This window comes from Falco punctatus (assembly GCF_963210335.1).
Source record: "Falco punctatus genome assembly, chromosome: 1".
NCBI classification, from domain to species: Eukaryota; Metazoa; Chordata; class Aves; order Falconiformes; family Falconidae; genus Falco; species Falco punctatus.
The window spans coordinates 127,289,567-127,313,833 of NC_137580.1; the positions used below are offsets into that span (position 1 = coordinate 127,289,567).

General features: G+C 59.9%; 4 protein-coding genes across 8 annotated transcripts; 3 read left to right on the forward strand and 1 right to left on the reverse strand.

Annotated features, from left to right (window-relative positions):
• Window positions 1-448: 448 nt before the first annotated feature.
• ARL16 (ARF like GTPase 16) lies at window positions 449-2,004 on the reverse strand. Of its 3 annotated transcripts, none has more exons than XM_080373889.1 (5): window positions 1,858-2,004; window positions 1,641-1,698; window positions 1,431-1,544; window positions 1,023-1,189; window positions 449-795 (listed from the first exon to the last, which is right to left on the reverse strand). In XM_080373889.1, the coding sequence occupies exons 1-5, from the start codon at window positions 1,944-1,946 to the stop codon at window positions 624-626; spliced, it is 600 nt and encodes a 199-aa protein (XP_080230015.1). In that variant the 5' UTR covers window positions 1,947-2,004; the 3' UTR covers window positions 449-623. The 3 variants fall into 3 exon arrangements, with proteins under 3 accessions (XP_080230015.1, XP_080230017.1, XP_080230016.1); XM_080373891.1 differs by having other exon boundaries at window positions 1,023-1,108; window positions 1,858-1,999; XM_080373890.1 differs by having other exon boundaries at window positions 1,023-1,138; window positions 1,858-1,994.
• HGS (hepatocyte growth factor-regulated tyrosine kinase substrate) lies at window positions 1,994-12,754 on the forward strand. Of its 2 annotated transcripts, XM_080373842.1 has the most exons (21): window positions 1,994-2,096; window positions 2,528-2,612; window positions 3,020-3,095; window positions 3,604-3,696; window positions 5,654-5,777; window positions 7,146-7,198; window positions 7,762-7,830; window positions 8,018-8,142; window positions 8,381-8,459; window positions 8,547-8,645; window positions 9,016-9,111; window positions 9,473-9,511; window positions 9,596-9,739; window positions 9,886-10,099; window positions 10,282-10,454; window positions 10,612-10,752; window positions 10,831-11,008; window positions 11,088-11,221; window positions 11,539-11,655; window positions 11,998-12,093; window positions 12,171-12,754. In XM_080373842.1, exons 1-21 carry the CDS (start codon window positions 2,060-2,062, stop codon window positions 12,276-12,278), a joined length of 2,280 nt encoding a protein of 759 aa, XP_080229968.1. In that variant the 5' UTR covers window positions 1,994-2,059; the 3' UTR covers window positions 12,279-12,754. The 2 variants fall into 2 exon arrangements, with proteins under 2 accessions (XP_080229968.1, XP_080229967.1); XM_080373841.1 differs by having other exon boundaries at window positions 8,381-8,645; window positions 9,889-10,099.
• Window positions 12,755-12,845: 91 nt separating this feature from the next.
• On the forward strand, window positions 12,846-16,758 carry MRPL12 (mitochondrial ribosomal protein L12). Its single transcript, XM_080373885.1, has 4 exons — window positions 12,846-13,217; window positions 13,305-13,388; window positions 13,508-13,639; window positions 16,386-16,758. Exons 1-4 carry the CDS (start codon window positions 12,861-12,863, stop codon window positions 16,500-16,502), a joined length of 690 nt encoding a protein of 229 aa, XP_080230011.1. The 5' UTR covers window positions 12,846-12,860; the 3' UTR covers window positions 16,503-16,758.
• Window positions 16,759-16,981: 223 nt separating this feature from the next.
• Window positions 16,982-24,222, forward strand: SLC25A10 (solute carrier family 25 member 10). 2 transcript variants are annotated; one of them, XM_080373883.1, is made up of 11 exons: window positions 16,982-17,148; window positions 19,469-19,588; window positions 19,758-19,872; window positions 19,955-20,003; window positions 20,380-20,421; window positions 20,873-20,916; window positions 21,379-21,449; window positions 21,554-21,646; window positions 21,907-21,984; window positions 22,074-22,130; window positions 22,600-22,945. In XM_080373883.1, exons 1-11 carry the CDS (start codon window positions 17,059-17,061, stop codon window positions 22,672-22,674), a joined length of 834 nt encoding a protein of 277 aa, XP_080230009.1. In that variant the 5' UTR covers window positions 16,982-17,058; the 3' UTR covers window positions 22,675-22,945. The 2 variants fall into 2 exon arrangements, with proteins under 2 accessions (XP_080230009.1, XP_080230008.1); XM_080373882.1 differs by lacking the exon at window positions 22,600-22,945 and adding an exon at window positions 22,955-24,222 and having other exon boundaries at window positions 16,993-17,148.
• The last annotated feature ends 45 nt before the right edge of the window (window positions 24,223-24,267 follow it).

A 24,267-nucleotide genomic window follows, 5' to 3' on the forward strand; every position in this document is an offset into this window, starting at 1 on the left:
GTTGTTGGTGCAGGCGCGGGCCAGGTTCTCTGTGCGGACCCAGCCGTGCTTCAAACCTAAGCAATTGCCAGAGAGCAGCTGCACAGTGCTGCACTTCATGAGATGTCCCTGACCGAGGCATCCCTGCAGCACAGCCTGCCCCAGCTCCTGACACCCACCCAGGCCCCCCACTGTCTTCCCCCAGGTCACCCTGCTGTGCCTTGGCTGGCACGAGGCAGATGAGGCAAAAGCTGCTGTCAGGAGCCCCACTTGCACTTGGCTTCCAAGCCAGGAGGCATTACCAGCCCCAGTCCTGCCTAGCCCAGTCCAGGCACTGCTACAGCCCCCCTGAGCCCCATGACCACCCCCCCTGTCCCTAGAGGTGCCAGTACAGTCTGGCCTCTAAGGCTCCTGCTCATCCCTTCCCTGAAAGGCTGGGGTTTCTATCCAAGCACAGGGCAGCCACCAATCTGGACAGTACTGTGGAAGTTTTACTGTGAAGTCCCACAGGGCTTCTATCTGCCACCGGCCTGTGACACCATGTGGGCCCCGCGCCCAGCCCCACATTGGGCAGCTGTTCACTGGCCACCTCCTTTGGTGACAAGACTTGCCTGGGCTGCCACAGACAACCAGGCAGGGTTGGGTCAGCGGGGATCTCCAAGCGTGGCCCGAAGCCACTGCAGGACGTCAGCCAAACCAGTGCCATCACGGGCACTGGTCTCCAATATCGTGATGGGCTGTGTGGCCCAGGAGATGATGTCCTGCATGCGGAACAGCGACTTCATCTCCACCCGTGACATGTAGCAGGGCAGGTCACTGCAGTTGGGAGGAGGGGGGGGCTGTGTTAGGCTACTGCAATGGCTCTCCTGCCTGGCCCAGCCCCCGGCTTGGGGGGTCTCCACAGGCCCAGCCAGCCTGGGGGGGCCAGCTGCTGCTCCCCAGGATGCAGCAGACTTCCTTGGGCATCACCCAATGGAAGCAATGCGGGAGCCACTGCAGCCCCTCAGCATGCCCCCACCCTCCAGGCTGAGCCCCCTCCTCACATCTTATTGAAGAGGACCAGCACCGGCACAGAGGCGAGCTGTGCTGCAGAGAGGATGGACAGCAGCTGGATGCAGGACGATGACACCTGGGTGGGGTTAGCGGCATCAACCACGAACTGGAGGAGAAGGGAGAGCAGCGGTGCGGGTGTGCCCGAGGGTGCCCTGTGCCGGATCAGGGCACAGAGGAGGGAAATCGCACAACCGGGGCGAAACCGAGGGGCCCGACTCCCTGCAGCAGAGCTGGGGCAGCCCCCACCCCAGCCACGGGGTGCCCCTTTCCCTGCACACATGTCCTGCCCGGCCGGGTTTGTCCCTCGAGGCTGTGGCTCGGGACAGGGCGGCTGCAGCGCAGCCACGGGGCCCCCCTCAGCTGCCGCCCGGGTGTGGGGTCCCGGTGCCGCCGCTCACCAGGAGAGCGCTGCACTCGCCGTAGTAGCTGGGCCAGATGGGGCCCATGCAGCCGCCCAGCTCCCGCACCGTCACCCTCCGCGGCAGCCGCAGGTCGGTCAGGTTGGTGCCCACCTGCCGGGACAGGGGCTCGGTACGGGCGTGCCACAGAGCCCTTCGGCCGCCCCGGGGCTGCCGGCTGCCTCACGGCCCCCGCCGAGCTCTGCCTACCGTGGGCTGTGTGGCCGGGGGCTCGCCCAGCTCCGCAGCCGCCTCCTCGACGCTCAGCTGTGCCGCGGGTTAAGGACACGACGGTACCTGGGAAGGGGAAGGGGACAGGGACGCGGCCCGCTGCCCGCCAGGGCCCCCCGCCCCGCCGGGCCCCCTCGGGCCAGACGCCCACCCCCAGACTCCCCCCGCCCCGCCGGGCCCCCTGCCCCGCTGGATATGGCGGAGCCGCCTGGCCAGGAGGCTCTTGCCGCCACCCGCCGCCCCCAGCAGCAGGCACGTGGGCACGGGCTTCCCCGCCGCCGCCATCCCGCCGCGGCCCGGCCCGCCGGAAGGAGCCCTCCCCGCGCCGGAAGCGGAAGCGCTCCGCGGAGGGGCGGTGGGCCAGGCCAGGCCGGCGGCGACGGCGGTGGCGGGACGCCATGGGGCGCGGCGGCGGCACCTTCGAGCGGCTCCTCGGTACCGGCCGCGGCCTCGCCTCGGCGCGGCGGGTGGGGCGGGGGCTGGGCTGGGGGACGCTGCCTCTCGGCGTGGCCGGGGGCCGCAGCCCTCAGCCTGGGCGGCCGGGCGGGCCCGGGGCTGCGTGTCGCCGGCGCGCGCAGCGCTGTCCGGGCCGGTACCGAGGCTCAGTGCTGCCCGGGCGGGCGGTACGGGGCCCGCGGCCCGCAGGAACCGGGGCGGCGGGTCCGAGATTACCGGGTGCCCTGGGGTGTCGGAAGGGGAAGAGCTGGCGCGTTCCGCGAAAAATCGGGATTTTTATCCTCGAGTGCTCGCGTCTGGGGCATCGCCGGAGTCTGTGGGAGCTGTTCCGGGAGCACATCGGCAGCGGTGGAGCAGAGCCGAGATATGCAGTACTGCCTAAAGCAGCCTAATGGTTTCGTTCCTTGCAGATAAGGCTACGAGCCAGCTTCTGCTGGAGACAGACTGGGAATCTATCCTGCAGATCTGTGACATGATCCGTCAGGGAGATACCCAGTAAGTGCTCTTTGGCTGTTGGATGCACTATAAGCACAGCCCTCCTTGGCTTCACAAGGTGAAGCATGAGAGTCTCAGACTGGTCAGCCTGCAGTAGCATGCATCTTGTTACTGCCTTTCAGAAAAATGTTGGAAAGGCAGTATGGTGCCACCAGATATGCTGACATACTTCCCTGACCTCAGGAGTTGCAGGTTACCTCCGGCCTGAAATCCTCAGAGAAACTGAAGCTTGAATGCGCTCATTCCTTCTCTTCCCTTGGGGGGGGGGTTGCCTTGGGGGAATCGCGTAGACCATGAGCTAACTCTACCTTTTGTTAGGGTGGGGGTTGGCAGGCGTTCAGCAGCAGCTGGAATCTCCCCTGGGATTCTTGATTACCTGAGGACGTGTACTCTCTTTCCTTACCCAGAGCAAAATATGCTGTCAACGCTATCAAGAAGAAAGTCAATGATAAGAATCCCCACGTGGCACTCTACGCACTGGAGGTAACGTCAGCCTAAACCGTGAGCACTGCAGGGGCCTGGCTCACAGGCCAGGGAACTTCCCATCTTTTATAAACCTGCCTTCTGGGCTGCACAGTCTGCACAGTGTTCCCTGCCTATGGAGCATCGGAGTTGCAGCTTGGAGTTTGCCTCCTCCTGGCTCTAGCAGAGAGGTTTTGTGACTGATCAGCAGCCCATGGTCTTCATTCTTTAATTCCACCTCAGTGTTAGGAATATACAAAGCTGGAAGTTGAGATACTGTCCCTGGGGGTCTGTCTCCACGTAGAAGAGGTGCAAAGGCCACCATGAAGTTGAAGGGTAGCTTATTCTCCAGCATGGCGATGTGGACTTCTGTGGCTTGACTGACACTGCCCTAATGCAACTCAGAGCTTTAATAGTGCCCCCATCTTGGTGTGCTGGCTGCAGTGACCTGTAACGTGTGCTAGGACTCACCACAGGCCACAGAGAAGGAAGAAGGTGGTGGGCTAACGGTGTCCTTTGCCCTTTGTAGGTCATGGAGTCGGTGGTTAAAAACTGTGGCCAAACAGTCCATGATGAGGTGGCCAATAAACAGACTATGGAGGAACTGAAGGAAATACTCAAGGTAAATATATCTTGGTTTACTACTGATTTTGAATGAGGTTGGAAAAGAAGCAGCAGAAGGAGAAAATGCATTGTGTCCTCTCTTTCGTTCCCTCTGCATAAAGAGCAGAAGGGAAGGTGTTGGGAAATGTGTTTCAGAAAAGAGCAAACTGTATTGCATGATGTGAAGGAGCGTAGGGAACTAAGGAGTGCCTGTGAGGGAGAGAAGATGTTGTGAGAGCAGAGGTCACGTTTGGCTGTATTGTGAAGTGGGGTAGGAATACGCTGCAAAGGCCTAGACCATTTCATGGTAAATGCTCTTGGGTGCAACGCTTTGCTTGGCTTGAGACAGCAAAGGAAAAAGAGAGGTGATGGTCTGGCAGTTTTACCAAGGACCTAAGCAGCAGTGAGGCAAATCGCCTTCCCGTAGCACAGCGAGACACACACAGGAAGGTAGAGCACCAGGTAAAAACTGGCAGAAGCTTCCCCTTTATCACGGCTATTTCATTGGCCTGTGGAATTGTTTGAGGAGCTTTGCAGGATGTAAACCTGGCTGTTTTCACTGACAAGCTGTTGCCAGAAGCTATCACTTGCAGGTTTGATATAACATACCTGTAAGAGCTCTGTAAGTCCTTGCTCTGGACACTTCCACAACTGAAGTGGAAATGGGAACTTCTGCCTCCAGCTCCCAGCCCCAGAACAGCAATGCCCAGACAAGAGCTTGTTAGAGCAGTGCTGTTCCTTCCTTACAGCCTCTGTCTTCTGCCAGAAGTAGACAACCAGATGACCCAGATTATTTGGTGAACGAGCTGTGCGAGTCCCATCATCTTGTACACTGTAGTAGGGTGTCTCTCTCCTGTGACCTTCCTGTTAGGGCTGGCTTCAGTCTCCATGCAGGATCTTCTGTTCAGATAGGAGTGCTGTCGTAATGTGATGGCTAGGTGCAGCTATTCCAAGCGCTGAGGAGATCAGATCCAGAGATTTTGTGGTTCTCTCCAGTTTGCCTTGGTAGTTTCATAACTGCCACAGATCCATTCTCCTCCTACACATGGAACTTTGCTGCTTGTGAATGCCTAGTGCTGGTAAGATGGTCTGAGTTCTGATGAGGTTCAGGGTTGTGACGTGTGGAATGCAGGATTTTGCCAGATCTTCTAGAATTTGGGAGCTCCAGGAACTGTCAGTAAGTCATGCTGTGTGGGCTGAGCTCTTGGCTGAAATTGGAGCTTGACAATGCTCCTCTGCTTCCTGGGGGATTTCTGGAGCAGCCAGTCATGTGAACGTGTGATGATTTGGTCAGCTGATGACAGGGTTGCTCTCGGAGGCTGGCTGGGATCTGAACAGGCTTGCCAAGTTTCCTCCACCTCCTTGAACTGTGATACAACCACCACTGCCTCCAAAGGGCAGGCTTCCCAGCTGTCTGTACTGTGTCACATCCTGAGTAGTGTTGGGTACTCCTGGGCTGGAGGTGTTGACAGTCTGGCACCAACACCCTCCGGCTGTGAGCTTGTGGTGCCCTGTCAGTCCTCGGGTGAGGCAGACTGTTGCTGTTCTGCCCAGCTGGATAGCTGTAGGTCCCACAGTTTTACAAGTGCAGAACGAGCAACTCTTGTGAGGAGGTGAACAAAGATGTTGTGCAGGCCAGTGTTTGTGTTTGCCCTGGGGAGCAGCTGTGCAAGTCTTTGTGGGTGTTTTCTCAAAGCATCATAACCACACCCCTTTTTGAGTTTCTCCATGCTGCTCTGAAGGAAGTTTTCTTGTTTGTGCTGGAGGGCGGAAGTGGGGAAGCTGAAGGAGTATGTCATCCTTGTTGTGAATTGTCCTTATGGCAGCTTTCTGACAGCTCTTACCTTGCACAAGTGCTCTAAAGTTTCTCTTCCCCTGAATGGTATTTCTGGCTTCTCTTCTAGGGGATTCACACCATCCTTGGGGTTTCGGGATTTTTTTCTCAGATTTTTTTTTTCTCCTCCCTTTCTGCACAGAGACAAGTGGAGACAAGTGTCCGCAGTAAGATCCTGTACCTTATCCAGGCCTGGGCTCATGCCTTCCGCAATGAGCCCAAGTACAAGGTGGTGCAGGACACCTATCAGATAATGAAGGTTGAAGGTGAGGACTCTGTGGGAAAAGGTGGGTGGACAATTGGCCGAGCAGCTGTGCTCTGGAGGAGCCTTGCAGGAGCAGGAATGGGTGTCAGGACCCTGCCTGGCATCAGCAAAATCTGGACTTACAATACTGAACTTTTTCTTGGTGCCCGATACCCAATGAACTTCTTGGAGTGACTGAATCCTGCTGCAGAGAGAGGACAGCCCTGTTGTCCCAGGACTGGGGGCTGCCTTGCTGTGGGCCTCCAGCCCTGCTAGCAGCTAAGGGTTGGCAGTGAGACCTGAAAAGCAGGAGCTGCAAATGTTCTTCAGGAAACTGGCAGCAGATCAGTGTGTCCTTTGGGAAGGAATTTACAGCAGGGTGGTTCCTTCCTCCCAGCCTTTCATTAGTCCTCCCGGGATGGGTCCATGCTCCTGCTTTCTGACAGTGTCAGCATGGCACTTTCTCTCTTGTCCTGGGATGGCAGCGCTGTCTCTGCTTTTCTCTGCACCAGAACCTCCACGGGCAGTGGGAAAGCCTGGAGGTCTCCATCACCCACCGAGCTGGTGTTGCCACGCTCTTGCTGTTCATAGGGGATGGGCCTCAGAGCCCTGCCTGTCCACGCAGCGGCCTTTTCTTCCCCCATCATCAGCTCAAGGTCTTGAGAAATAAGCCTTATCCAAGGGGCCCTGATGTCCCTTACAGGTGTATAAGGGAAATCAATGGGGCATGTCCCCATTAGGGCCATGAAGATGGTGAGGGGACTGGAGAACCTCCCTCATGAGGAAAGGCTGCGGGAGCTGGGCCTGTTTAGCCTGCAGAAGACTGAGAGGGGATCTTGTCACTTTATACAAATATCTTAAGGGCAAGTGTCAAGAGGATGGGGCCAAGCTCTTTGCAGTGGTGCCCAGCGACAGGACCAGGGGCAAAGGGCACAACCTGCAGCACAGGAAGTTCCATCTGAATGTAAGGAAACACTTCTTTTCTTTGAGGGTGACACAGAGCACTGGAACAGGCTGCCCAGAGAAGTCGTGGAGTCTCCTGCTCTGGAGGCATTCAAAACCCAACTGGATGCAATTCTGTGCAACCTGCTGTAGGTGAACCTGCTTTAGCAGGGGGGCTTGGACTAGATGATCTCCAGAGGTCCCTTCCAACCCCAACCATTCTGTGATTTGAGAGCGTGGCTGAGAGCCAGACTGTGTGAGCACTGGCCTCTGGCCTCCTGCAGCAGGAAGATTGTTGCTAGTTATGTCAGAGTAAGATAATGGTCAGGGTAGGTGAGCTGAGCTGGATATGAGTGTGGCTGAGACCTGTGGCATGAGACTGTAGGCACCATGGCCTTCTGGTGCCGGAGGAGCCCTTTCACACAGGACACTGTCACTTCTCCCACAGGTCACGTGTTCCCGGAATTCAAAGAGAGCGATGCCATGTTCGCTGCTGAAAGGGTGAGCTCTGGTAGTGGGGAGGGAGTCAGCACTGCAGGACAGACCTTCCATCTCCTGTCCCCTTCCTACTGAGCCTTCCATTCTTGCATTCTTCCATTTCATGCAGATTAGTGGCCTTACTGGGTACATACTGCTCCCAGCTGTCATGTGGGCAGTTTTGGGGTGGTGCACAGCAAGTTAACCTAAAACTACCACATGGAGGGGGAGAACTGACCGGGACAGGGAGTTCTCTCTGTGTATCTGTAAGAGACATCTTACCCTACTTTGGTGGCCTTCCCCCAGCATGGCAGTCTGAACATGGCAGCAGGGCATTGCTAAAGTGATTGCTGTGCAGATATGTTCCTAGAAAATCTCTTGCTGACTAGGAAAGCGTCACAGTCTCTAGGAATGTGAGTGGAAATAACTTGTGGAAATTCATAGTTCCTGTTGAGCTGCAAATGCTTCCAGTCTCCCCCATTCATAAGAATACCTTGGTTAGCTGTAGGAGCTCCTGAAAGGCTCTGTGGAGACTCTCCTTGAGTCATCTTTTCCCCTTCTTATGCAGTTTTCCTTAACCCTGACAGGCTCCAGACTGGGTCGATGCTGAGGAGTGTCACAGATGTCGAGTGCAGTTTGGCGTTGTGACACGGAAGGTGGGTGCCACTGCTGCCCCTCTGGATTCCCTGGTCCTGCACGTCCCGCTGAGCCTGCATGGAAGTGTGTTGGTGCTGGGCTGCGTTCCCTGGCCACTGGCAGGGAAACATCAGGAGTGTCTGAGAGATGCTGTCTAATGGTGAAGAAGTGTCTTGCTACCGCACTGATGTCTCCCATCCTTTGCAGCATCATTGCAGGGCCTGTGGGCAGATATTCTGTGGCAAGTGCTCCTCCAAGTATTCCACCATCCCCAAGTTTGGGATTGAGAAGGAAGTGAGAGTGTGCGAGCCCTGTTACGAGCATCTCAACAAGTCAGTACCCTTTGTGGTGTGTTTCTTTGCCTCCAGCAGCTGGGACTGTGAGGGGAGAAGCTTGGTGTGGAGCCACCTTTCTGCAGACCTGAGCTAGGGTTTCCCAAGCTGCGCAGGCTGAGCTGGGTTCCCTTTCTTCCTGGGAATGGGGTTTACAGCTGTAGTGTTGTGCAGAGCTGGGGCTCCAGTGCGGAGGAAGGAGCATTCAATCTGCACTGTCACCTCTTTCTGACTACAGGAAAGCTGAGGGTAAAGCTGCTGCCACCTCTGAACTGCCCCCTGAGTACCTGACCAGCCCCCTCTCTCAGCAGTCCCAGGTGAGTGGCTGCCCTGTAGGTGATCCAGTGATCCTGACCAGCTTGTTAATCCCTTTACTGACCACCTCATCATCATTCCACTTGCAGCTTCCCCCAAAGCGTGATGAGACAGCTCTGCAGGAGGAGGAAGAGCTCCAACTAGCTATTGCCTTGTCTCAGTCAGAGGCTGAGGAGAAGGAGAGAATGGTTTGTGCCCTGCTTGGCATCTGGGAATGGTTGTTGCCGTACAGCCCAGATGTGCTGGGCATCTCCTTGCTCTGCAGTAACAGATCTCTAGGCCTGCCCTGATGTGAGCAAGTTGCAGGGCCTGTGGAATGAGAGGGTGGAAGTGGAGCCAGGCACATGCTGCGTTGCAGTTGCGGATCTTGGAAGCAGGCTGTGCCCAAGCTGCAAGCCCTGGGCATGCTGGCCTGCGGGAACCACACAAAGTGTGAGGCTGGGTCTGCCGGCCATGCCTGGCCGTCGCTAGGAACCTCATCCACCCAGGCTGTTGCTGACTGGGTGATTTAGAGGGGTCTGGACAGTCCCTGAGTTGACTGTTTTTTTCCTCTTGCAGAGGCAGAAAACTACCTACTCCATGTACCCGAAGGCTGAGCCCACACCTGTCACGTCATCAGCTCCCCCAGTCAGCACGCTCTATTCCCCATCTGTGGTACGTTCATGGGAGCCCCTGAACACGAAGTGGCTGGACACAGGCCAGTTTTCTAGCCTGAGTCTTCCGCGTCAGATTTAATCCCTGTTCTGAGAGATTTGTCTCGTTCAATCCCTTGCTCTTTCACAGCACTGCTGCGTTTTCAGCAAGAAGGTCTGTACTCAGCTGGCATTTAGGTACCTCTGCTGCTTCCAGTAGCTGCAGCATGTGTTTGGCTGAAGGAGAGGGCTGTCCCCTTTCAGGCTCTTGCTGATGCTCGGCACTGGTGGTTGTGTGTAACCAGGTCTGAGCATCACGTCTGTGTGCGAGCTGTGGGTCTCTGGTTTCTCTGAACCAGATTTCCCTGTTTGTCTTTTTCCAGAATTCCTCTGCTCCCTTGGCTGAGGACATTGACCCAGAGGTAAGGATTCAGGCCTTACTAGTCCATGGCACAGGCTCACTCCCCACGGGGCTGTGATGCTCATCTTCCTGCTCTTTCTGGCAGCTGGCTCGGTACCTGAACCGCAACTACTGGGAGAAGAAACAAGAGGAAGTTCGCAAGAGCCCCACCCCATCAGCACCTCTGTCCCTCACAGAGCCAGCCGCTCAGCCTGGGGAAGCCCACCCTGCCCCACTTGGTGTTGTTGAGGTAAGAGGGGGCCTGGCACTATGGCAGCTTCTGAGGGGTGAGAAGTGCACAAATGCTTCCCTTGGCCCTGACACGCAGTTCTGCAGGCTTGCTGGTGGCTCACAGCATGGGAGAGTTGAGGCTGACTGGTTTCCCTGTCCTTCCAGCAGCAGTACCAGAACGGCGAGTCTGAGGAGAACCACGAGCAGTTCCTGAAGGCACTGCAGAATGCAGTCACCACGTTTGTCAACCGCATGAAGAGCAACCACATGCGGGGCCGCAGCATCACCAATGACTCTGCTGTATTGTCCCTCTTCCAGTCCATCAACAACATGCACCCCCAGCTGCTGGAGCTGCTCAACCAGCTGGATGAGCGCAGGCGTATGTGGGAGCTGCCCAGCTGTGGGCGTGGGGAGGAGCGGTTGACTGCCAGGGCTTTCCCCAGGGCCAGGGTTTGGCATTCCCGTGACACGGTCTCTCTGGAGAGAAGCCAGTGTGCAGGGAGAGGTGGTCCGACTGCTGTGGCCTGAGAGGGTCCCTGAGACTGGCTTTTCCCTCCCCAGTGTACTACGAAGGCCTGCAGGACAAACTGGCTCAGATCCGGGATGCACGTGGGGCTCTGAACGCGCTGCGGGAGGAGCATCAGGAGAAGCTGCGTCGTGCAGCAGAGGAGGCAGAGCGCCAGCGCCAGATCCAGCTGGCCCAGAAGCTGGAGATCATGAGGCAGAAGAAGCAGGTGAGGCAGGGAAGCATTTCCAGGGTATCTGGGTCCACGTCAGCCAGCAGGCCTGCCTGCACCTTGGGCCAGCCCAGGACTGGCAAGGGCAGCTGCCCTGGCAGGAGCGGATGCTGTGGTGTCCTGGCTTCTAGTTGTCATGGCCCTCTTCCCACAGGAGTACCTGGAGATGCAGCGTCAGCTGGCCATCCAGCGACTCCAGGAGCAGGAGAAGGAGAGGCAGATGCGCCTGGAACAGCAGAAGCAGACCATCCAGATGAGAGCCCAGATGCCAGCTTTTTCACTGCCTTATGCCCAGGTGCGGCTGCTGGGCCAGAGACCATCCTGCCAGGTCCCAGGGGATGTGGCCTAAAGCTTGCTTTTCTTCCCTCAACAGCTCCAGGCCATGCCCGCAGCCAGTGGGGTGATCTACCAGCCCTCCGGGCCCACCAGCTTCCCTGGCACCTTCAGCCCGGCTGGCTCCGTGGAGGGCTCTCCCATGCACAGTGTATATATGAACCAGGCAGCACAAGGGGGCACGGGGCCATACACCGCAATGCCCGTCACGGGAACAGGTACGTCACCCAGTTGCTCCCACGTGGGTGGGAGCTGAGGGCAAGGTGGTTGCTTCTATCTCTGACCTCTCCACCCCAGATCCCAGCATGGTGAACGCTTACATGTACCAGCCGGGAACAGGCAGTGGGCAGGCGGCTCAGCAGGGGCAGGCGGTGCCCACCACCACCCCGGCGTACTCATCCTACCAGCCAACTCCAACACAGGGCTACCAGGCAAGCGAGGGCAGAGCAGCTCGTGGCTGGCTGTGGCGTTCTGCAGGGCTTGGTGCAACTCGCTCCATCTCGGCAATGGAATTTCTGAGCGGGAGGGAGAAAGGGCTGGGTGGTCCCAGATCTCTGGCTCTGCTGCTGCTCTCGTTGTGGGAGTGGGTTGGGGCTGGGGCCAGAGCCAGAGCCAGTTCAGGGCTTCCCGTGGTGCAGAGGGAGGAAGACACCCTGGTTCCAGTGGAGTGGGGAGAGTGGTGCTGGGGCATTGGTTTGAGACAAACCATCACTGCCTGCACCACCTCTCACTGGCCTCTCCTCCCCAGAGCGCAGCCTCGCAGTCGCAGAGCATCCCAGCCATCTCTCAGGCCCCCCAGTCGGGTGCTATGGGCTACATGGGCAGCCAGTCAGTCTCCATGGGCTACCAGCCCTATGGCATGCAGGTGAGCACCCCCTGCTACACAGGCCCCTTCTTGGGTGCTGGGGGGGATGAGGTGCGAGCGGTCTTCAGCCCGTGGAGCCTTTCAAGGCGTGCACTGCCAGGGGTGGGGAAGAGTCTCCTTCTCTGGAGGCATTCAAAACCTGCCTGGATGCAACACTGCAACCTGCTGTGGGTGAACCTGCTTTAGCCAGGGGTTGGAATGGGTGATCTCCAGTGGTCCCTTCCCACCCTGACCATTCTGCGATCCTGTGGAGGCAGGCTGAAGGCTGTGGGCCTCCACCTCTGCCCTGTGGCTGCCCCACATCCCCCAGCCCCTCTGACGGCCACCCCCTCGCTCCTGCAGAGCCTCCTGTCTGCCCTGCCGGCGCAGGAAGCCACACTGAGCAGCCTGCCAGCCCAGCAGTCCTACCTGCCCGGGCAGCAGCCCCTCTACCAACAGGTGAGTGCCACCAGCCCCGGCAGGGTTGGGGCCCCGGGGCGGCAGGTCCGCTGATGAAGCCACTTTATCTGTTCCAGATGGCACCTGCTGGAGGGGCCCCCCCGCAGCAACAGCCCCCGCCGGTGGCCGCCCCTGTGCAGCAGCCGCCGGGCAGCGGAGAGGCACAGCTTATCTCGTTTGACTGATCCCCGCCGCAGGGTGCGGAGGGTGGGTGTCCCGTGTAACACTACTCTTAACGCCGAACACTTCTGTACCCCAGCCGCTCACCCTGCCCTCCCCGCCCCGCGCCCTGCGCAGCTCCCCCGGGCCGGGGGGGCTCCAGCCGCCGGCTCCGGGCCAGGGAGGCCGCAGCGGAGCAGCTCTCCGGCACGGCGGCCTGGGGCTGCCCCCTGGCCCTGCCCGCCCTGCCCTGCCAGCCCGCGGACCCCCGTGCCAGGAGGAGCCAGGGGGTAGTGCGGCCTGCGGCCCCCTTGCCGCGGGCCCGGTGGGGCTGTGCTCCAGAGCCCCGCTTCGCCCCCCCCCCCCCCGCCCCAGCTGAGCCCCCTCCCCGCCAGCGCCATCTCCCCGGGCCCGGGCCCTGTCCCCGCGGCACGGCCGCTCCCTCCTCGCTCCGCACGGGGCAGTCCGAGCGCGAACGGCGATAATAAAGTGTTGGGAACGAGCTGCGGCCTGGTGTGCTGGGGGCGCGAGGGTCGCGGCCTGGCGGGGCGAAAGAGTCCTGGCGGACCTGGCGGCTAGAGCGCCGTCTGCTCGCCGCCTCGCGCACCATGGAGGCGCGACGCTGCGGCCTAGAGCGGCCCGACGCGGCGCGGGGGCCGCCGGGACCATCGAGCGCGGGGCAGAGCGCCGCCGTGTCCTCTGCGGCCGCCATGCTGCCCGCCGCCCGCGCGCTGCCGCCGCGCCTGCCCCGCCGCCTGTCGCCCGCCTTGCGCTGGGCCGCGGCCCGGCCACCCGCCGCCGGCCTGCGGGCGCTGGGCACGGGCCGCGCACGGCGCTCGGAGGTGCTGGCCGAGGCGCCGCTGGACACGGCCACCAAGGAGTACTCGCCCAAGGTGCGGCAGCTGGTGCAGGACATCGCGGGGCTGACGCTGCTGGAGGTGGCCGACCTCAACGCGCTCCTCAAGGTGGGTGGCCCGGCCCGCTTCATACCGGCCTGGCCCGGCCCGCGTGCGCCGCCTCACTGGCCGCCGGTGCCGCTGCTCTTCCCGCAGGAGACACTGAAGATCTCGGACGTGGGGGTGATGCCGGCGGCGGCTGCTGCTGCTCCTTTCCAGCGCGCCCAAGCAGCTCCGCAGGTACCGGGCGGGGTCGGGGGTTGGGCTCCAGGGGCTCCGAGTCGGCCTGGTGGGTCCCCACGCGCGGGGGGGGGGCGGGGAGGGCTGTTGGACTTTCACCGAGTTCTGGCTGCTTCCAGGAGGAGGAAGATGTCCCGCTCAAGAAAGAGAAAACACATTTCACTGTCCGGCTGACAGAGCTGAAGCCTGCTGACAAGGTGAAGCTGATCAAGGAGGTGAAGAACTTCGTGCCAGGAGTGAACCTGGTGCAGGTGAGGAGTGGGCTGCCCGAGGCTCTGGCCACCCTACTGCATCGCCCCCAGGCCCAGATGGGTCCCGAAGCGTGTAGCAAGCAGCAGCCTCAATTCTCTGTTTGAAAGGAAGCCTGGATTTCTGCGTTTAGAACAGTCTGCCAGTGCACACGCCTCAGTGCAAAGATGTGGATGAGGTGTAGAGCAGGGATCGGTCACATCTGTTTGCCTGGTTTTTTGAGAGACTGCTGTTCCCTCCCTGCTCTGCTGCATGGCCACCAAGTGAGCCCCTAGCAGAAGTGGTGAAGGAGGCAATGACCTCAAAGTGCCCTGTGCCAGCCAGCTTCAGCATCTCCAAACTCAGGAGCTTCTGTGAGTGTTCTTGTAGAATTTGGGAGTAGCCAGGATTCCTTGCTACAGACAGATTTGGCTTGCCTTCTCCTTGGCTTTTTGAAGGCCAATACGTTTCTGAATTTAGATGATTTACTGCAATTCACATGTCTTGCAATCCACACTTCCAGTCTTTTTCAGAGCTCTTTTTTTGTAGGTGATGCCTCTTTTTCCTCGGATGAGACGGGCCTTTCACAGTTTTGTGCAGCATCTGAGCTCATGCCCTTGAACCATGATATAGGTTTAGAACAAAGAATGGGTGATAGAGCTGCTACTGCGGAAGTATTCAACACACTTTGGTTCTCCTCGGGTGATGCTTTCATATCTTGGGGATAATAGTAGCTGTCTGTTTATGTAGTTGCAAGGAAGAAATGTTGAGCATTGTAGATCTGCTCTTATTTGAAGCCTGGGATATCAGAAGGAATTGCAGAAAATCTTCTGACACATTTGTATTGATATATTGCAAAGCAGACAGTTCGGTAACAGAGAAACTCTGGTAGCAGAGACATGAGTTTCGTTGGCCTGCTGGGATAACTAACTGTCAGTTTGGTTAGTCTCACAGTTGTTGATCCGTTATCAGTCCCAAGCAAACATTAAAATACCAAAACCCTGTAGCGGACACGATCAGGTAATTAAAAGCTGTCTGCAGAACTAATACTAAATCAACTTGGCTTAGCATGTGGAACCTGTCAGACAAGCTGGCTACAGTTCTGATGCAGTTAAAAGGTTGGTAGATGCAGGTTATTGCGGATAAACTTTGTCAAGTGTGACTTACCTGACCTGATATTTTGTTGTTAAAATACACACACACAGACACGCAAAACTGCTCCTGACAGTTGGTTTTGTCTACAGGGGTTGTATTCAAAATGTAGGTGATAATGTTTTTATTATAAATTTTATTGCTATCCAACTGAGGTGATTTTAATGAGATCTGCAGGGAATCTGTTCTTGTCCTGTAGGGCTGTAAATGATTTGCAAAAAGGCATTGCTAGTAAAATCTTGGGACGTTGGGTGCTGATGTGACTCAAACAGGTTAGTCCTGCAGAAACGACCGCTTGATGAGACAGGCGTGTTGTCAGCACAAGCTGGACTCGAGTCCATTTGCACCTCTGGACACTTGTTCAGAGCTGGCCCAATAGATACTTGCCTCGCATCTTCATTCCCATACGGTCCAGCTGGGGTTGGAAGTGCGTTGCCTCTCTGCCCAGTGGATGTTCCTGCGTGGGTCCAGCTTGGCTCTGGCCCTGCTCTTCCTCCTGCTGGGTGTTGTGAGCAGCTGCTGCCTTTGACTGTGGCTGCTTTAGAACAGAAGTTACACATTAGTGAGCAAGGTTCTTAAATGAATAACATTGATTGTGTTGCCTGTCCTCATCTTGGCAAGCCAGAAAAGCTCCTTTCCGGACGCTGTCCTGGGCTCTGGGGAGTGAAGGCATGCCTGCCCTGCTGAGCTTTGCCAGCACAGCTACACCTTCTCATCCCTAGTGGAAAAAGTGTTTCCTGCCACCATGGATACATAGTCACTGAGCCCAACGTGAATTAAAACAACAAAACCTTCTTTCTGTCAGCAATGGTCAATCTGTTGGGTGCTAAAATACCTGCAGTGCCACATGGCAGACAGCTGGCAGCAGCTTTTTACTGTAGGAACCTCCCTGTTTTTTTTTTTTAAGGAGCCAAATAGCTTTGCTGCTGCTGGGTTGTGAGAGAGAGCATCTGACTGCAGCAGGGTTTATCCTCCTGGGCTCCCTTCCCTTTTTTGCAGCAGTACTCCAGGAAGTCCCTTTAAATCAGTTCAACAGCTTTTCAGCTTGCCTTAAATTTTGCAGTACTGCATAGTATCGATAGTTTTGTATAAAAAGTCAAAGTATCAAGATTGTGTTGTTAAGCATAGTCCATATGGGAACTTTTTTTTTTTTTTTTTTTACCCAGTGCAGCACATTCCTGCACAGCTGTGTACAAACCCTGAGACAGCCTCTCCTCCCTGCTGGCAAAAATATGCAACCCAAAACATTCGCTCTGAAAAAAGGCGAGCCAAGGCAGGCCAGTAGCTGCCTTAGCAGGTTGCTGCAGTGGCTCTGTGTGTCCCAGGCTCCTCAGACTGGGGCTGCGCATCTGGATGCACCATGCCTGTGGTAGGAGGAATTGGTGGGCAATCATTGGCTGAAAAAGGCCTTCCAGGACTAAAGGGGATGGGCCCCCACTTACAGTTGGGTTTAGACATCTTCCAGCAGGATGTGCTGTAGTTAAAGTAAAAAGTCTTGGCTTTGGGACCAGTCAGTGAGTTTCCCTGCTTATGCAAAAGTCAGGCTCATGGCTCTAAATCTGTTAATCCAGTTAGTGAAAGCTAGTTTACAAGTCTCGTACTTTGTCTTTCCTACAGGCAAAGAAGCTGGTGGAGTCTCTTCCGCAGGAGATCAAGGCTAATGCCTCCAAGGAGGAAGCAGAGAAGATTAAAGCAGCGCTGGAGGCAGCTGGAGGGACTGTGGTTCTAGAGTAGACGGCCCCTGTCTCATCACTGAGGGACTGGCGCAATGGCAGCCTTCCTCGCTGCCACCTGCCCAGGCACTGGCTGCTGCCGGAGCCGGGGTCCGGTGCTTCTGAGTGTGAGGCATCCCCTGGCTGTGCGGTGGGAATGCTCTCTGGCAGTGATCCACTGCAAGAATGCTGTACGGTTTGGCAGGGCTGCTGCCTAGTTCTGGCATCGCAATGAACTCTACCTTCATAAATGTAAAAAAAAACACGCTGTAAAACGATTAATCTCTCCAGAATCAGCTCTGCCTGATGCTGCCGGGCCCCCGCGCACGCAGCCGGTACCAGCGCTGCTGACGCCCGCCGCGCCGCGCTGCCCCCGCCTCGAGCAGCGTTCTGGTGTCGGCCCCCCGGGGAGCTCTGGCAGCCCCGGCCGTTAGCGGGGGGAGGCGTCTTCCGCCGTCTGCGAAGCGGGAACCGGCTCTTCGGAGCCCGGGGGCGGCCGCGGTTCCGCGATCCCCCGCCGGTAGTGGGGAGGGGGCGGGGCGGGGCTGGGGGGCGGGGCCGCGTGCAGAGCGGCGCCGATGGCGGAGCGGCGCGTGTCGCGCTGGTACTTCGGCGGCCTCGCGTCGTGCGGGGCTGCGTGCTGCACCCACCCGCTGGACCTGCTCAAGGTGCGGGGGGGCGGGGGGGCGGCCGGAGTGGCTCCGGGTGGATGGGTGATCCGCTCGGGGGAGCCGGAGAACCTCGCCTAGGGGCAGGGGAACGGCCGGGGGGACGCGGCTCTGAGAGGCTGGGGGCCGGGAACGGCTCTGAGGAGCCGGGGGGTGGCTCTGGAGGGCGGGAACGGCGGTGGAGAAACGGCTGCCGGGCGGCCGGTTTGTGGCTGTGAGGGGCCGGAGCGCGCGAGGAGCAGCCCTGGGCTGGGGGGGTGGGGGGTGCGGGGGGGCGTGTGCAGGCGACTTGGGGCGCCGGGGCACGGCGCTGGGGGGCCCGGGGCCGGGTGTGGGGCTGAGGGGATACGGCCCGGGGCTGTGGGAGCCCGGGGTGCCGGCCCCGCGAGCTGCGCGGTGCGGGGCTGTGGAGGACGCCCGGGCCAGCCCTGCGCGGCGCTGGACGCGGGCCCGCTGGATCCGTGTCCTCCGGCCAAGGTGCCGGCGGGGCGCGGCGGGCGGCCCGGCATCCTGCTCCCGCACCACGGGCGCCGTGCGCAGCCGGGCACAAGGGGCGGGGCGGCCGGGCGGGCTGCGGGGGGAGCGAGCCCGGGCCGGGGCCTGCCCTGCCTGCGGGACGGGCTCGGGACAGGCACCTCTGCCCACCGCACGGCACCGAGGGAGGGGAAGCCGCGCTGGGCGCGGGCCCAGCAGAGGAGCCGGCGCTGGCACGGGGGGGACGCCGCGTCCCGGTGCTCGGCGTGTTGCCGTGCCCGGCTGCCCAGCGGAGGTGGCTGGCAGCCCGTGGGGGCTTGTGTAGCACGGCCTGGCAAGGCACTAAGAAGGGGAATTAGGCTGGCACATGCCGCTAGGTCTGCCTCTGTCTCCAAGCCAGTGTGATGGGTTTGACTTTGGGGCAGTGTCCCCATGCACTGTCCCCTGTGGATGTGTAGCCCCCATGTGCTCGGTGGCTTTGAGCCCAGGCCAGTCATCTGGTTTTGCCCGAGGGTTTGCACCTGAGTATTGAACACAGACCTGCCTTTGGCCCAGAGCTCCCCCACAGTGGGGACTGGTGCCAGGCATGGGGAAGCACAAGGGGCCTCGGGGTCTGGCAGGGCAGGGGGCCAAGGGCGCTTTGCTGTACCTCTGGACCTTGGCCCCGGCGGGAGGCCCCAGCCAGCCCGGCTGTAGGATGCAGCCACTGGCCGCCCACGGGGACTGCCTGCCCTGCAGCAGTGACCACAGCACTGACCAGCTCCTCCCCTGCCCGCCTGCCTGCAGCCCTGGGGTGGCCAGGCAGCAGAGCACTTCTGGCATAGCTGTGCCCTGCCTGCCTGGTCCCCCTGCCCTGCACTGCCTGGCAGCTGCTCACCCAGCTCCCAGCATGTCACAAGCTCTGGTCTCCGACATCCCAAATCCACCTGCTGGGGCTGAAGGCAGGCCCCTTCCCTGCCCCCCACTGCTGCCCTGCACAGGAGGCAGAGGCTGTTCCCAGCGTCCCGCTGTGTGTCCCACGCTCTGACCATGCTGGGGCTTCTCTAATGGGAGCCAGGCCTGGTCCCTGGCCAGCAGCCCTTTGTTCTCCTTATCTCCTGGGGCCTTTGACCCACATGTGATCTTCGCAGTGTGGGGCTAGGTGGTTATGCTCAGAACATGCTCTGGCACCAGCCAGCACAGCTCCTCTGTCCCAGACAGCCCTCGCAGTCCCACTATCACTTCCTCCAGTGGTGGTGGGAAGTGTTGGGTTGCTGGGGTTGGGCAGGGGAGCACCTGAATGCCCAGGCTGTGGCAGGGAGTGCTTCAGAGCTACGGGGTTGTTTTCCTGCCTGTGCAATTCCTGTGGCTTGGGAGGAGGGGAAGTTGCTTCTAGAGGCCTGCCATTTCACATGACAAGGTTGTAGGCCATCAAGAGGTCCTGAATTAACTCATCCTGTTGTGGTCCCATCAAGCAAACCCACACTAGCTGCTTGCTTGCTCACGTGCTTCTGGATCCTCCCTGCCCCGATGTGGCCCGGGGCTACCACTTCATCGTGGGGTGTGCTGCTGAGGCCACTGAGGCGGGCAAGCGCCTGGGAGGGACTGAGGGCAGGTTCCACAGCACTGCCCCTTCTCCTGCCAGCCTCCACCCCTCTGGTGCTGGGCTGGGCCAGTTCCCAAGTACTGCTTAGGCGTGGAGAGCCTGGAGCTATTGCTGTTTGCACAGAATCTCCTGTGCGAGTGCTGACAAGTTATCCTGATGAGCACTCGAGCAGCCATCGCTGCTCTGCTGCCCTGTGTTGTCCCATTTCTACCCAGCCCCAGCACTGGGCTGGTGTGCTGATGCTGCTGGACTCTGCCCCAGGTCCACCTGCAGACCCAGCAGGAGGTGAAGATGCGGATGATGGGGATGGCAGTGCGTGTGATCCGCACCGACGGCTTCCTGGCTCTCTACAACGGGCTCAGTGCCTCACTGTGCCGGCAGGTGAGTGCCACCATGCCCTGACAGTCTCTGGTCCCCCAGGGCCAGCGTGGAGCTCCTGCTGTGCAGCACTGCCCTCACTGTCTGGCAGCTGGGCTGGAGCTGACAGGCTGCCCTGAGCCACAGGGACTGGTGCCCAGCGGGACACAGCAGCTCATTCTCCCTCCTCCAGATGACGTATTCCTTGACTCGCTTTGCCATCTACGAGACCGCGAGGGACCACTTGGGCCAGGGCAGCCAGGGCCCTCCCCCCTTCTACCAGAAAGTGCTGCTGGGTGCAGTGGGAGGTGAGTGAGGGAGAGGGTCCCTCAGCCCCAGGCTCATTTGGGCTGGAGGAGCCCCCTGACCCCAGGTCTTCTTTGCCCCCAGGTTTCACCGGCGGGTTCGTGGGGACCCCAGCAGACATGGTGAATGTCAGGTCAGTTCTGGGTGCTGCTGGTGAAAGAAGGCTTGTGGCTGGCAGGTGGTAGCGGTGGGGATGGTGGGGTGCTCCTCAGGCTCCAGACTTCTCTCCTGACAGGCTGCCACTGGTTAGTGCCTGGTCCCGGTGGGGAGCTCTGTACCCAGTTGTTTTCTGCCATTTGGTGTGACAGCCCCCAGCCGCTGCATGGCCCTCGCGGGGGGCATGGGTCTGGAGGCAGCTTTCTGGTCCCTTTGCAAACAGGCAACACAATCCATCTGCTGGGCCTCTGGCCACTGCCCCGAGCAGGGGCAGCCCTGCCCCAGGTCCCTGGGGCTGAGGGGGGCAGCAGGGCACTGACCTCTGCCTCAGCCCGTGGTGCTCTGCCTTCCAGGATGCAGAACGACATGAAGCAGCCGCCCTCACTGCGCCGCAAGTGAGTGGGGTCCAGGACAGTAGACTGGGGGGCTCAGGTTCCTGGGAAGGCCAGGACAGTGGGGTGGGGGGCCTGGGCTCCTGGGGTGGGCGGTCAGGACAGTGGAGCGGGGGCCTGGGGCAGTGCAGTCAGGGGCCAGGGCTCCCGGGAGGGCCAGGGCAGCAGAGGGAGGTCGGGAGGGGTGGGGGTTCTCAGGGGGCCGGGGCAGCAGGTCGGGGAGGGGTCTGGGGTCCCGGGGTCCGTGTGGCCGCGGCAGAGCAGGGGGTCCGGGTTCCCCGGGGGTCCGTGTGGCCGCGGGGGGGCAGCACCGCACCGGCAGCACAGCCCCGTGCACGGGGGCGGCGGGGCCGGGGTCCAGGCCGCAGCCCCGGGAGCTGCCGCTGCCTGCTCGGAGCTGCCGGTGTGCTGGGGAGCCTCCGACCCTGACATCCTCCCCTCTCGCTCCTTCCAGCTATTCTCATGCCCTGGACGGCATGTACCGCGTCCTCCGGGAAGGTGAGGCTGTGCCAGCCAGGGCAGGGTGAGCCTGCCTGCTGCCTCGTTGCTGGCAGTGGGGAGCTGTGGCTGGGGCGCCCGAGGGTGCTTGCTCAGCTGGGGCAGGGAGAGGGGATGGAAGGGTGGCCGTGGGGCCCGTGACTCCAGGGGAGCCGAGGGCTGTGCATCTGGCTGGGGCATGGGCCAGGCAGAGCTTGGCAGCCTGCCCATACGCCAGTGGGAAAAAAAAGAGAGGCCTGCAGGAGCTGCTGTGAAGCACAAGAGGGTGGGAGCAGGTGGGAAGGGGAATGAACAGCAGCAGGGAGGAGGCAGGGCTGTGCTGAAGGTTTTTTCTTTCCTGCAGCTTATTTGCTGTTCTGTGAGGAGTCCAGGACACAGACCAGGCAGGGAAGGAGGCTTCCAGGAGGAGGGAGTGTGAGTAATGTCCCAGGACTCTGCTGATCCCAATCTGTCTGTCCACAGAGGGCTTAAAGAAACTCTTCTCCGGAGCTACGATGGCATCCAGCCGAGGGGCCCTAGTCACTGTTGGGCAGGTAGGACAGCTCTGCTGGGTGGTAGGTGCCTGGGGTAAGGACAGGGGTAGTTCCTGGCATGGCGAGGAGTAGCGACATTTCACTAATACACTGTGTCTCCACAGCTGTCCTGTTATGACCAGGCCAAGCAGCTGGTTCTCACAACTGGGTTGCTGTCAGACAACATCTTCACTCACTTCCTGGCCAGCTTCATCGCTGTGAGCAGGGCTGGGTGCGGGGAGGCAGGACTGGGATGGGGTTTGCCTGCATCCAGGCTCAGGTCCCCCAGGCTGGGGCTGCCAGAGGTGCTTCTTAGGGCTCTGATTAAGCAGAGCTGGGCTCAGAGGCTTCTGTGGGGCTCCCAGCCTGGAGCTGGTCCCAGGCAGGGCTCTGGGTCTCTCCAGTGACAGTGGCAGTTGCTGGCACCTGGGTCTGCTCTGTGAGCCAGAGCTGCTTGACCCTCTTTGACTCTCCCCAGGGTGGATGTGCCACTTTCCTGTGCCAGCCCCTGGATGTGCTCAAGACCCGCCTCATGAACTCTCAGGGAGAGTACCGGGTGAGCAGCCCATCCTGCCCACCTCTGCTCCCTTCGCACGCTGGCCTCTGCCTCCCAGCACCACCTCATCTCTGTCTCTCTCACTCCAGGGTGTTACCCACTGTGCCATGGAAACTGCCAAGCTCGGACCCCTCGCCTTCTACAAGGTACCTAGCTGGGGCTGTGTGGGATGGGGTGGAGCCGGGGGAGACTGGACTGGGCTGGGAGCAGAGGTTAAGGCCCAGAACAGCTCTGGGGCAGGAGTCTTCCACACTCTGCTGCTGGCAGCCTTCATCTGCCAGCCCCTGCCTTGGCCCTGGGGCATTAAGAGCCATGGCCTCTTCTGGGCTTGCAGCCTGGGTCTGCGCACTGCAGCAGCTGCCCTCTTGTACCCATTGGGCTCCCAAACAGGAATGCAGGTATAGGCAGCAGTGTTCCAGCACTCGCTGGATGTTACTGACCAGCAGACACTGGTCAGCTTTTGCACCCTACGCACCTGGGCTTGGTGCAGTCACCTGTGTGTCCAGTCTCACTGCTGGTAGGGCTCCTGGAAAAGGGTTTCACGCCTGAAGTTTCTTCCAGATGCTGCCAGTCAGGCATTTTCCCTGTTACAGCCTGTCTGCTCATCTTCCCCAGGCAGCGTCCAACCCCCTTCTGCACTGGGGGCTGTGGGATCTGACCCAGGCTTCTACCAAGATTCTGTCTACGTAGCGGTGATGCTGGCACTGATGTGTTTGGGGGCAGAGGGGTGATGCATGATGCTGAGATCTGTGTGCACAGCAATGGCTGCAGTGCCTCCCTCACTGCCGTGGTAGTCTCTGCCTGCCACCAAGGCCCCAGCTCCATGCTGCATGCCCAGCGAACCACTCCCTGGTGCTTGCAAGCTCCTGCTGCTCCCTGTGGGTTGGGCTGCCGGGCACCCTTGGCCCTGATGGGGAAGCCCAGGGCTAGGCACACGCTGACTCTCCCCATTCTTGCTGTCCCCTTCCAGGGCTTTGTTCCTGCTGCCATCCGGCTGGTTCCTCACACCATCCTCACCTTTGTCTTCCTGGAACAGCTGCGCAAATATTTTGGGATCAAAGTGATCACCTGAGTAGGAGGGACAGACCCTGCTTCACCCCAGGGGGGTGAGCATACAGGTCACTGCTGAGATCCCAGAACCCCTCTCTACTGTCTAAGGCCAGTGCTGCTCCTTTACCCCTCATCCCCACTCCTGTGCCTTGCCAGTGTCTGTGGCCAGGCAGTCCCAGACTCCCTTTTCCTGTCACCTCTATTCTCAGCATCTGTTACCTCTGGTATAGTCTTGGGCCCCTTGTCCCCTCTGCACTGTTGCTTTGGGGTTTTTTTGCCATCTTCCTTGTGCCCTCCTGGCCACAAGTTCTGTCTTTACCTCCCTCTTCCCTGTTCCTTGTGCACCTCCGGGAACAGAGGACAGAGGATCTGCCCTTCTGCCTCTCTGCCTGGTCACAGAGCTTATGGGGCTGGGGGGCCAGCAACCACGCTGCAGTGTCCCCCACACGCTGGGGGAAGCAGGGCAGCTGGCGGGCTCCCAGCCCCTCGTGCAAGCAGGAGGGGGAGACACAGGTTTAGTGCTGTGAGGGCCTGTCCTCCCTCGGTGCCTCTGGCCCTGTGTGCTCCTCCACTGGGATCAGCGCAACCTGGCATCCCCGCTCTGCTTCCTTCCTGGCCTCCCCCAACACCACCTGCTTCAGCTCAGCCAAAACTCACCAGCGCCCAACGGCTGCTGGGCTCTTCAGGGATTGTGCCTCGTACCAATGATGACAGAGAACGGACCCCAGGGAGGAGTGGCAGCCTTTGGGCCACTCTGCGCTGCTGGCCAGGTGCGGGCTGGAGCCCTTCTCTCCTGGCCTGCCCTTGCCCAGGGCAAGGCTGGCAGCTGTGCCGCTGACCCTCACCCCAGCCAGGGCCAGGCAGCACCTGCTTGAGGACCTGGCACTCACCCACAGCACACTCACCCCGGCCCCCAGCCCTGGCCTTGAGTGAGGGTGTCCATCCAGCACTGTGCTGCAGCCTCACCCCCTCCTCAGCCCCTCACATTGGGGCAGACCCCCAGCCCCTGAGTGTGCCAAGGCTGCCTTATGGCCCCCCCTCACCCTGCACCATCCTGCCTGTGGGGGCTGCAGGCACCAGCCCTTCTGCCCTGTGCACCACTCTCTGTGCATGGTCGCCCCAAGGGATCAAAGAACTGGAATATCTGTGACCTTAATATGTATTATAATAAACAGTAGTGCAAGTCCAGGACCTGGTGTCCTGCTTGGGGGGCGGTGGGAGGGAGGATGCTGT

Coding starts and splice junctions, on each gene's coding strand:
- SLC25A10 (XM_080373882.1), top strand. CDS start 17,059: ATGGCGGAGCGGCGCGTGTCGCGCTGGTACTTCGGCGGCCTCGCGTCG. Junction 20,422..20,872: donor CCGCCCTCACTGCGCCGCAA/GTGAGTGGGGTC, acceptor CGCTCCTTCCAG/CTATTCTCATGCCCTGGACG. Junction 21,647..21,906: donor TCCTGGCCAGCTTCATCGCT/GTGAGCAGGGCT, acceptor GACTCTCCCCAG/GGTGGATGTGCCACTTTCCT.
- HGS (XM_080373841.1), top strand. CDS start 2,060: ATGGGGCGCGGCGGCGGCACCTTCGAGCGGCTCCTCG. Junction 9,740..9,888: donor CCCCACTTGGTGTTGTTGAG/GTAAGAGGGGGC, acceptor TCCTTCCAGCAG/CAGTACCAGAACGGCGAGTC. Junction 11,222..11,538: donor CTCCAACACAGGGCTACCAG/GCAAGCGAGGGC, acceptor TCTCCTCCCCAG/AGCGCAGCCTCGCAGTCGCA.
- MRPL12 (XM_080373885.1), top strand. CDS start 12,861: ATGGAGGCGCGACGCTGCGGCCTAGAGCGGCCCGACGCGGCGCGGGGG. Junction 13,218..13,304: donor ACCTCAACGCGCTCCTCAAG/GTGGGTGGCCCG, acceptor CTCTTCCCGCAG/GAGACACTGAAGATCTCGGA. Junction 13,389..13,507: donor GCGCCCAAGCAGCTCCGCAG/GTACCGGGCGGG, acceptor GGCTGCTTCCAG/GAGGAGGAAGATGTCCCGCT.
- ARL16 (XM_080373889.1), bottom strand. CDS start 1,946: ATGGCGGCGGCGGGGAAGCCCGTGCCCACGTGCCTGCTGCTGGGGGCG. Junction 1,699..1,857: donor CTGGCCAGGCGGCTCCGCCA/TATCCAGCGGGG, acceptor ACCCGCGGCACA/GCTGAGCGTCGAGGAGGCGG. Junction 1,190..1,430: donor GCGAGTGCAGCGCTCTCCTG/GTGAGCGGCGGC, acceptor GCCCTGATCCGG/CACAGGGCACCCTCGGGCAC.